The 12,342-nt window shown below is 30.1% G+C and overlaps 1 protein-coding gene across 1 annotated transcript; it reads left to right on the forward strand.

Moving 5' to 3' along the window:
• The first annotated feature begins 222 nt into the window (after nucleotides 1–222).
• LOC127744672 (MLP-like protein 34) lies at nucleotides 223–1,318 on the forward strand. Its single transcript, XM_052256797.1, has 2 exons — nucleotides 223–511; nucleotides 865–1,318. The coding sequence occupies exons 1-2, from the start codon at nucleotides 287–289 to the stop codon at nucleotides 1,051–1,053; spliced, it is 414 nt and encodes a 137-aa protein (XP_052112757.1). The 5' UTR covers nucleotides 223–286; the 3' UTR covers nucleotides 1,054–1,318.
• The last annotated feature ends 11,024 nt before the right edge of the window (nucleotides 1,319–12,342 follow it).

The raw sequence follows: 12,342 nt of genomic DNA on the forward strand, positions 1-12,342 counted from the left end.
CAACAAATTAATAAATTACTTTAATTATAGGGAACTCATTTTTGCTTTTAGAAAATATTTTGAGCTACACTACAAATATACATAAATACTATATGGATGTAATATTGGCCACAAATTAAAAATCTTATCAATAAGTCCTTAAAATCATAAAATTCTTTCTCCACTATAGACATAATTCTTAAATAGTTTATATGAGAAGTTGGAAAATTGATGTGTGTGTAACTGTGTATATAAATAGGCATGCATATTACGGTGAGAAGTGTGGAAATAGAGTTAATTGTTTAACATGACAACATCTCAAGTCCAGAAGATAGAAACAGAGTTTCCTATTAAGGCAGATGCTAAGGAATTCTATGATGTTTTCTGCAACAAGACACACCAAGTTGCCAAGGCTTGCCCTCATATTGTACAGAGTGTTGTAATTCATGAAGGTGAATGGGGCACTGAGAGATCCATCATTTCATGGAACTATGTTTACGGTAATGTCAAGTGGACTTTAACTTGTTACAAAGTCAATTCTTCTTGGTTTATATTTTAATTATCTTTTACCCCAAACCCCGTCCCCTCACAAAGTAACGGTCAAAATTCACTATGCATACAAATATTTTTTGTTTAGTATTAGATATTGATATAAGATCTGGAAGCTTAAATTTTCATATGAGAAATTTTTGGATCAATAAATTTTAATATTTTTTGTTATCATTTGATTGATATAAATATTAAATTGTCTTTAATAAATAAATTATATTAACTCATGTATACAAAATCTAAAGAATATAGATGTTATTAATTCATATGTGAAAATTTTGATAAATATATATGTAAATTATATATTTTTTTTGTGCAAAATTCTTATAAATATAGCTGAACCACTACAAGAGCTTCAAGTTCTTGCTTCATGCTGTTCCCAAGAAAGAGGGAGGAAGCATGGTGCACTGGACCATAGAATATGAAAAGATCAACGACAACACTTCTGATCCTCACACTTTGTTGCAGTTGGTAGTTGAGGAGAGCAAACAGGTTGAAGCTCACCTTATTTCCCAAGACTGCTGAAAAAGTGATGAATAATTCACATCAAAGTAATGGTGAATTTGAAGCTGGGTAATTGGAGCTATATAATAATACTATTATGATAGGCCATTATGTATCTTTGCTAAAATAATGGGCAATGGCATAAGCTACTATATATACTAAGCTTATTGAGCCGAGATGCATGTTTCGTGTCCTACGTTCAATAATAAATAATAAATTATTAAGTTGTCTTGTGAAAATGAGATATCATTGCCGAGAAATACTTGAACATTTTCGGAGAAAAAAATTATTCTCTTGTTCTAAGACATACATTTAGATAACATTTATTTTGAGATAATGAAATTCGAATTAATTAGGAGATTGAAATTTAGGATTGTGTTTATTAGTAGTTATAAACTGAAACTAAAATTTTGGTAATTATATTGGTAGTTTATATTTTGATCTTTCTCCTTCTATGCCGATGACTCTCTTTTTTTATTTTGTGTGTCTCTATAGATTTTATCTCTTTTCTTTTTCTTTTCTTTGATGTTGTAGAAAAAATTTTAGTTTCTTTTTATGTTTATTTGATTAGTTAGATCCGATTTTGCAATCTTATTTAGTAATCTAGAATCTTAACTTTACGAGGTGAGTTTGAATTCACCGTAATTATTGTGTGTACATAATTGATTGTGTGTGAGCTTATGTCTTATTATACCTCAAAAATTTTAATCTTTATATCAATGGTTTTAGTTTTTTTATCAATGGTTTAAATTTTTTATTATGCCTCTATTTTTATTTTCTTTAATTAATAGGAGTATTTTAATAATTCATTTATGAGAAAGTTTAGGGAGCTACTTTTGTTAAAATCTGACCAACACTTAACCAACAAAAAAAAGTAAATAATCTCACATTATTGGATAAAATTTCACACCATTAAAAACTCCAACGATGACTAATTGATGATTATAAATCACAAAACTTGACCCGACCCCTAACACTCTTCTTTTTTTATTTCAATCTCTATATTTATTGTAAAAAGTTGTGAATTGTGGAAGGTTGGAGAATATGATGAACAGTGAAAAAAAGAAAAAGACAAAAAAAGTGTGATAAAAAGACTTGCTTATTATTAAAATTAGAATGAATGATTATAAAAATGAGTATTACTGTATAAAGACTATTTGTAAAACTAATTAACTATGATTAGTTATAAACTATTTTCTAAATATATAGTTTCAACAGATTTCTAACCATGATATAACAACTAACTAACTAAGATTAAAGACTAATGACTATTATAAATAAATTCTATATCAGCTAACATTCTACCTCAAACTAGAAATGTGGATGTCTAGAAATCCTAATTTGGAATAGTAGGAAAAGAAGGGCCATGGAGCCCATGTCTTGGTAAGCAAATATGTTGTTCAGTTAGCAGAAGTAACAGGTAACAATTTGAGAATCCCTTGATTGGCCTTATCGCATACAATGTGGTAGTCAGTCTCTATATGTTTAGTGTGTTTGTGCAAAATCGAATTGATTGCCCTATAAAATACAGATTGACTATCACTATATACAAGATGAAAGGTTTCAAGTGTTCAAGAGCAAGAAGCTTCAACAGTCAAATGAGCCAAATTCCTTCACAATAAGGCACGATATTCGGCCTCAAATGATGAATGCAACACTGTCTGTTACTTGCTACTCTTTCATGAAATGAGAGTTGTCCCTAAAAGGAAACAATACTCTAAAACTGATCTTTGTGTGTCTGAACAAGTTGTCCAGCCAATATTAGCAAACCTGGTGAGAGTGTAGTCATTGTGCAGATGAAAAAAGAAACTAGTATCTTATTGGCTTAAATTTGAAATGGTTAATGGTTGGAGATTAAATATTGGCTTAAATTTTCCACTGCAAAGGATATAGTGCTTATGAGATATTATAGTTTTCCAATCAATTTCCTATAATTGGTAGAATCAGCAATCAGGTCTTCTGAGGTCTTAGACAAATAGATTAAATAATCCATTGGTGTTGACACTGGTTTTGCATCAATTAGGCCAAATTTCTCAATCTTAATAGAATATTTCTTTTTAAAGGCTAACCCTTTTGTGCTGTAAGCCACCTCCATATCTAAGAAATGTTTAAGTTTGTCCTTGATGCTAAATCTATCATCTAATATCTTTTTGATGCGGATGATTTCATTTGCATAATTTCCTGCCATGACAAGGGAATAATCTGATTTAGACTTCACATAACCAGATTTAGATAGGACAAAGACAAGTTTGGTGTTTTGCTGTCGACTCTCCTGCTTGAGTCCATAAAAAGACTTATTGAGCTTGCAAATCGAATCAGTGGGAGCTTACAATCCTTGAGGCACCTTCATGTAAACCTTTTCAAGCAAGTCACTATGTAAAAATACAATATTGATATCTAATTGTTCCATGAACCACCTCTAAGACACAGCAATGAAGAGAAGAACTCTCAAGGTGATCATGCAAATCGCGGAGATAAATGTGTCAAAATAGTCAAAGCCGATAGTCTAACTGTACCACTTTGCCACTAATCTGGCCTTGTGCTTTTCCACAGAAGCATCCACAAGGAATTTGACATTAAACGCCCATTTCGAACCAATGGCATTCTTTCTTGGAGGAATCTTGGTAATAGTTCAAGTTTTGTTATTTTCAAGAATCAAGAATATTGACCTTAGCATTAGTGGCATCCTTCCAACAAGCTTACTAGACAGCGTCATCATATGTCTTTATTTTTGTTCATGTTGTCCTTGTGATCAAGTTGTTATTATTCTGTCTTTATGTTTTTTGTTTCTCTATGTAGTTGTGATTTTCTTGAGTAAAGTTAATGTCATTGTATTTGTCATTTTTTTTAGTAAAGTTAATTTCATTATGTTTGTGATTTTCTTGAGTATCCAATCTTAACTAATTTCATTATATTTGTCATTCAATGTATGATTTGCCATTCAAACATGAAATAGTAAAAATCTGAAGAAGCAAAACGACAAAGTCATACATATAATAAAATCAATACACATGAAACTAAACATAAATAACATATTCGTAAGTACAACAGTATAATTTCACAACCCTAAACATAAATAACATACTCATAAGTACATGGATCTAAACATAAATAAACATAAATAACATACTCATAAGTACCTGAAAATAACTCGGAAACCACCTATCTCCACGCCTACTATCCTTGCCATGAAACCAGTCTATGTTCAAGGCTGGTCCAGGCATATGCTGAATGCCACTGAGCTGTGGGAATACCCTGTCCATTTGGTGCCATTCAATCATGGCGAAATATATCAGGCTAGTCACTGTCCGCCATAACTAACTGTGCTCCTCAGCTGAATCTCTGGATTAACAACGACAAGCACGTCCAGTGCAGCATAAGGCTCCCACACAATCTGCAAATGATTATAGAATCTTCTATTAGTACAGTATATACTAAACATGTTAGCAAATGAGTAATGAAATTTGGAAACAGACACAATCAACTTACATCTAGACCACCAAGTGGTCTAATGTAAGGCGACACTAGATAATTCTTTTCTCCTTGTGGTTGGATGTCGATAAATAAGTGGCCCACCTGGACGATGACAACGTTATATGAATATATAATCTGGCAACTCAATAGTTAATAACTAGAAACTAATAATGAAAGTCTAAGTGCATCTATCGATACCTAGAAGCCAACAGAAAAGAAAAGTCGTTGAATCCATGCGACTTAAGATAAGGAAATTGCCAAAAATCCAAAACTGTAATAGCCGGAGGGGGCCTGCCAAGTTTCTCACATTTCTATTGGCCACCGGACACATGCATTGAATAGCCATGCCAACGCAGCCGAACCCCAACTATAAGTGCCCATCTCGTCAAGCATCCCGACAAAGGGCAACCACCGTATATGAACCCAATTTCCACTCTTGTCACCACACAACTAAGTGGATAGTAGCATCATCATGTGCGCACGTGCATATATGCGTACGGTATCCTCAGTCACATCGGCTGGCAGCACCCTGAATCTCTCATAGAACCATGTGAAGTGGACTGTAAACTGCTTTACCTTATCCGGCGGCGGAAGCTCGCCAAATAACTGCTAAAACCTCTTCCAAGCCAGTCTGCCATCATCCATCAGCTTATCAAAATCTGTGAGGCACCTAGATACAGCCTTACCATCGATGGGCAACCCCAGCTGGTATGCCACATGCTGCAGCGTGATGGTACACTCCTCGAATAGCATATGAAATGTGTGCGTCTCAGGACACCACCTCTCAATGAACGCACTGACCAAGGGCTCATTCATCCAGAACCACTGCGTGTTGAGTTTAGTCAGGTGGTACAAACTAACCCTCTCTAAATAGGGTATGATTCTATCATGCAAAGGCATATTTTGCTACCTTCGAATACTGTAAATATACCTATTTGACTGCAACATATGAGAAAAATAACCACACCAAATAAAATTCCAACACTTATAAATTTAAACCATAAATTATAATCGGAAACAAAAAGTACAAGTGTCCTATCTATCCAATCTTAACTAACATTTCAGATATAGTTCAATTAGCATTATTTTTCAACCTAATTTATTAAAATAGAGAAACAAAAATGTTGAACTTTTACATAAAATTTTGAAACATATCTAAATATATTTTAGAATAAATGAAAAATGTTCAACTTTTAAATTCATAAGTCCTGCATTATAAAATTTAAATCAGTAAGACTTAAATCTTAGATTTAAAATAATAAAATACAACCGTTAGGTTTTATTTTTAAAATTTAAGTCTAAAATTTTAAATATTAAATTACAAAACTTATAATTTTAAATTTTAAAATAATAAAATATTACCGTTAGGTTCTATTTCTAAAATTTAAGTCTTAAATTTTAAATAGTAAATTGCAAAACTTATAATTTTAAAATTTAAAATTCAATATTTAAAAGCTAAAATTTTAAATCTTAGTTTCAAATACGATATTTAAAAAATAATCCTACAAGTTAAAATTTGAACCCTAAATCTCAATTACAGACGGATAACCATTCTACTTAAACATTTGATCCTATCTTTGAATTTTAAGTCTTAACTTTGAAACTCTAAACTACAAATCTTAAATTCTTTATTCTAACTATTGCACCCTAATACTACATTTTATGTTATATAAAATTCAATACATAAAAAAAATAAAACAAACTTACCTTTTCGTTGATGCTTCCGGCAATGTGCGCAATGCCGTTAAGTCAGTACAGGTGCGTTCGTCCGCCATGATCCCGCGCTTAAGTAATTCCAAATGTCCAATAACCTTAAGAACCTTTTCCTCTCAATCCACAATTTTCTCTATCTCTCTCTAAAACAAAGTTTAACTTCTCTCTAAACTTTTGCCAAATGATAAAAACTGATGAATAATCCGTGACTCCCTCCAGTGTATTTATACTCAAGCATAAACCGCTATATCTCTATCGCGGTTTATGTATAATTGAATTTCGTGAAGAAATCGCTGAAGGGGTGTCGCGATTTTTTCCTAAACGTGTTTGAATATAAACCGCTATACTCTTCAAGCGGTTTACATGTATACCTAATTCGTAGTTACTGTCGGTTTCCATAGTAATGTTAAAGTTGCATTTGTGTATGCAATCTTTAAAAGTCGTAACCCGGTAAAATTAAAATGAAAATAATTTATTTTGATAACTTATAAATTATATTTTAATAAATATTCTAATAATTTTTTATAGAAACTAAACTGTGTCAAATAATAAGATTTTTTCTTTAATTTTTTAATTATATTTGAATGTGAGTTTTAAAAAAGAGACTTGAGGAATGGAAAACAACTTAACTACTATTAGATTAGACTATTTCTTGTTATACGTGTTTTAAATTATTTTACATAACTATATATTATATTCCTAATTAATATATATAATCTAAAATATTTAATTAAATATTATTTTATAGTTAAATTAATTTGATTATTATTTTATGTTCACTTTTTTAAATTTAATTGTCTTTCTAATTGTATAAAATTATTAAAATAAAAATTAAATTTTAGTAAACATCTATAAAAAGTAAACAAAAATACTTTTATTAATCATAAAGTATTTACTTTTTTAATTTATAGATGGTCAATAAAATTTAATATTTATTTTAATAATTTTATAAATTAAAAAATAATTAATTTTTAAAAAAGTGAATATAAACTAAAAATAAAAATTAAATAAATATAAAATGATATATAATTGAACGTTTTAAATGATATATTTTAATTAAAAATAAAATATATGATTATGTAATATAATTTAAAAAAACGTAATATATAACAAGAAAACACTATAATGTTAAAGATAACTGAATTTTTTAAGGTGTAAAAAATAAAATTAAGTAAGTGTCGGGGGTTCGAATTCTGCTTCGTGTATGTAGTAATCCATTGGCCAGCAACAAATTCTTAAATGGAGCTCAAATTCGTGACGGATTAGTCCTTGACCTGTCGAATTAGGAGATATCGTGAACAACTAAAAATAAATTAGTAAGATTAAAAAATATAAAAATTTTAAGATTATAAAATAAAAACAAGAAAGCTTTATATAATGATTGATTTGATCAATTTTTTCATATGATTCTTATACATATTTTCTTCGAGTTATATTTGAAAAAATAAATAATTCTCCTTTAAACTAGTAAAAAAATATCCAAACCTTCAATAAAACAAATATAAGATAATGTCTAATTTTAATTTATTTTTACTCGTTTCTTATTTCATTATTACTTGCAAATAAATATAATAAACTAAAAGAAATTAAGAAAATATTTTTTGGAGTTGTAGTAAAAAAACATTAAACAAAAAAATATTCATTCACAAAACCTTTCTTTTATATTTCGAATAACAATGCACATGGCTATCAATAAAAAATATAGTGTTTTAATTTTCTAATTTATTTATTTGTGGACAATACATATATATTAATTATAATTACAAATTATGCTATTTCAAATTAAATCTTATATAATGGTGATCTTATTTATTGTTTTAAAGGCTAAATTGAATAAGTCATTATTACTTTTGATTTGGAATTAAATGAGAATAAAATAAGATATTATCTTTTGTTCCTAAGATAATTATCTTTTGGATTTTAGATATATTATTTTTTGGACTTTAGATACTATTTTTTTAGCTTTAGGGTTTAATGAGTCCCATGCTCAAATATAAATAGTGCCTTCAGGGTTTCGGTTTTCAATATACCAAAGCCGCATTTGTTGCTCTTTTCCCATCAGAAGAATCACAATTCAGCCGCCTAGGGATACAAAAGGTTTTGGTTGAGGAAGATCAAAAGAACCACAAGATCCAAATCCTTCCATCAATTTTTGTGAGTAAAGGTTTGCTTCCGTATTATGATATAATTTTTGGTGATTCAATATGGATGATCTGAGTTTTTGAAGTTAATTTATTCTAATAAGATGTATCAGAGTCGTCTATGATTAAATCATTAAGAAATTATAAATTTATTTTATTTTAATTTGAATCTTAATTTGAGGTTGAGAAATTAGATTCAAATATGTGTTACTTTTGAATTGTGTAGCACACGTTAATAAAACTAAAAGAGTATATAAAAGTGCATAAAGAGTACACAAATAGTACATGAAGAGCACATAAAGAATACAAAAGATATATTAAAAAAAAGTTACATTCTTTTATATATGTGCATATCATTTTTTGTCTGTATCTCGATCTCAAATATTGGAACTGTTAATTATGGACACTGCACATCCATAGAATTAGCATATTTATCATAAAGCTTTGTATACACTATAATTTAATATGTGAATCCGTTTTTTTTTAAATAAAAAAGAAGTTCTTTGTTTGTTTACCTTTTTTTATATCATTCTATATGGATTCATTTTTTGGCAAATTTATTTTTTTTGTTTTGCATAGATTGAATCATAATTATTGATTCTAATCTTAATGGATAAAAAAATTTGCCATATAAATTTGTTGAATAGTTATAATTATGTCTTTTTTAAGGACTTAAAAGACACCATTAAGATTTAATTTCTCTTGGAATTTAAGTATTTTTTTATTGTTACATAATGAAACTAGTAACAATTTGGATTATTATACCACCTATTTTATAAAGATTTGGTTTTTGAATAAATTGATTGAATATTATGTTGCCAAAGTAACCTCTTTTGATGAAAATTAATTTATTCAAAACATTAGGAATATAGTGACAAGTAATTTATGCGAATATTGGTCTGTCCAAAGGAAGGTATGTATTTGGCCGAATTACATACACATATTTATGGTAAATACATATTTGGGTAGCTAATTAAGAATAAAGTAATGGTTATAATTTATGCGAACAATAATTGGCTCAAATGAAGTTTATTGTTAGGCCAAATAATAAGCACTGCACACTTTTGTTTATTTTCTATTAATTATGCGATCAATAATTGGCCCAAATGAAGATTATTGGTTGGCCAATTAATAGAAAATATATGCGGTAATAAATAGGTATTGAAGTTTAAGTTTTCATGTGCGCATTCAGTCGGTCCAAAGAAAGGTTTAATGTGTGACAAGAATTTTGATAATATTTGATTACTGCAATGAGAGTATCACTTACAGTTAATTTTTCTATCCAAAAATTGAAAACTAATATTATTCTAGATATCTCAATATGGACTTTTTCCCATTATTTAACTAATGTTTACTGCATGTTCCTTTTGTTCTAATTCAGAAACTATGACTTTAGCTACCAATGTTTATACACAAATTAGCAGTATTGCTATGATGAATAGTTCAAACTTTAAAGTTTGGAAGGATACCGTGGAGATTGTCCTTGATTGTATGGATCTGGATATAGCTCGTTCGAGAGGAGAAATCCACTTCCATTCTAGAAAATCTCAATGATGTTAAAATAGAGAAGTGGAAGATATCTAATCGAATGAGCATTATGATCATGAAGTGCTCAATTTCTGAGGCATTTCAGGACTCAATTACTGAGGATAAAGATGCCAAACAGTTCGTAAAAGATGTTGAAAAATTTGTTGCTAAGAATGAAAAGGTGGAGGCAAATAGCCTTTTGAGCAAACTTGTCTCCATGAGGTATAAAGGTAAAAGGAACATAAGGGAGTACCTTATAGAAATGTCTCATCTTGCTTCAAAATTGAAAGCACTAAAGTTAGAGTTTTCTGAAGATTTACTCGTGCATTTAATTTTGATCTCCCTTCCTGCACACTTTGGGCAATTCAAAGTGAGTTATAACACTTTGAAGAACACTTGGTTATTAAATGAGCTTATATCTCACTGTGTGCAAGAAGAAGAGAGGCTATAGCAAGATAAGACTGAAAGTACTCACATGACTTCATCTTCTCAGTATAAAAGAAAGCGTGATGCTACTACGGATATGCCTTCTCAGCAGAAAAAGACTAAGAAACAGGATCAATTATTTTAACTATTTTTTATTGTCTTTTAAAACACTATTGTAAAACGATAATAAAAATAAGAGTAAATAATCCTTTCTTATCATAAAAAATTTGAACGTTGACAAACTGACCATGAAAAAATTGAAATTAAAATTATATCATATATGATATATTTTGTTTGCAAAAAAAAAATCAATTTTTAAATTTTTGTTGATAATTTCATAAATACTCCTCTTTTTTCTCTTCACAAATCCAAACACACTCTTCTCACAGCTCTTTTACCAAAATGCGCACGAGAGATACTTTAATTCCCTAAATACGTATGGTTTGAAATCTTTTTGAAAATGCGCACCTCCAATTCTTAGCCGATCTCCACGAAATGAATTTCTATATCATCTCAATGAAGATGCCCACGAAATGGACCAACCATATCAAGTGGACCTCCCACGAAATGGCTACCTCATTTCTATGGTGTCAGCAGTGAAATAAAAGAGAGAACTAAGGGATTTTTTAATTTAATTTAAAACAATTTTTTATTTTTTATTTTTAAATTTACGGGATTACCATCAAGTTATTATAATAAGCTCCATTTTTTAATATATAAAAGTAAGGAAAGTAAATTTGTATAATGGGTAATGTTATTTAAATATTTACTGTATATTACTTTAAATTAATTTTAATAAAAAATTTCTAAAAAATAAAATAATTGAAATGAAAAATAATTTGAAAAATTATAAAAGATGAAATAATATTAGCAATTTTAAGAATCATATAAAATCATTTTTTAAATAAAAGTTTATATAAAATTATAAAATTTTGAAGTTTTATTAGAAAATCATAAAATTAAGAAAAATAAAAATAGAGAAAAGACTAATTGTATAATTTAATTAAGAACACATATTTTCTAGAAAACATTTTTAAGTGGTCAAATGTACAAAGTTATTCTTATTAATTATATTCAAGACTAGGAAAATAATATTTATTGCTTATAACAATAATTTAATTTAAGATTTAAGACCTCATATATATTTTAATTTGAGGGAAATAATATTTCCTACTTAGAACAATATTATTTAAGAACTCGTATATATTACCTAAATTTCTCGCCACTAAATTATTTTTGGTGGTTTAATCTTGGGTTAAGGTTAAGAATAATTAACTTAAATAGGTTAGTTTTTAAAAATAAATTTCCATATTAATAATATTAAGAAGTGATCTAGATCAAGGTTCTGAAAACTGGTTCGGACTGACTGGTTGAACCGGTTGAACCGTGAACGGTAGAGAAAAATGACTCGGACAAATGTCAAAACCGCAAATTTTAAAAATCGGAATTGAATCGGTGAACCGGTCGGTCGAACCGAACCGTGATCCGACCGGTTTTTGAATGGGGAATGAAACGTCGCCGTTTCAGCTGTTGTACTTAGCCCTTAGTCCATCCTCGATGCCCAGATTCCTCCACTCCAGAACGCCTCTGCCTCTCTCGCACTCAATCTCCATCCTCTGCACTTAGCCCTAGCTCCTGGTCGTCCCTTACCTCCGTCCAGCCACTGCCTCGTGCCGCCGCCATCGTTCCCTCCAACAGCCACCGTCTGCTCGCTCACCTTCCCTCCATCGCGCTGCAGCCATCGATATCAACCTTCCCTTCCATCGCACAGCCATCGCAACCTTCCTCCGTCGCGCAGTCGCGCAGCCACGCCGCCACGCCGCCGCCAGCACTAGCTCTGTTCTCCGCAACCATTATCCCACTTTGAAGCCCGTTCGAAGGTACTCCACTACTGCTCCTTGTCTTGGTCACTCGGTCTCTTTATCTCCCTTTTGCATGCTCTGTTCTCCGCAACCACTGTCCCAGTTCGAAGCCCGTTTGAAGGCTTCTTCTAGCTTCTAGGTAAATTTTTTATTAACTATGATTGAAC

The sequence above is a fragment of the Arachis duranensis genome, unplaced genomic scaffold, assembly GCF_000817695.3.
Source record: "Arachis duranensis cultivar V14167 unplaced genomic scaffold, aradu.V14167.gnm2.J7QH unplaced_Scaffold_81192, whole genome shotgun sequence".
Taxonomy (NCBI): domain Eukaryota; kingdom Viridiplantae; phylum Streptophyta; class Magnoliopsida; order Fabales; family Fabaceae; genus Arachis; species Arachis duranensis.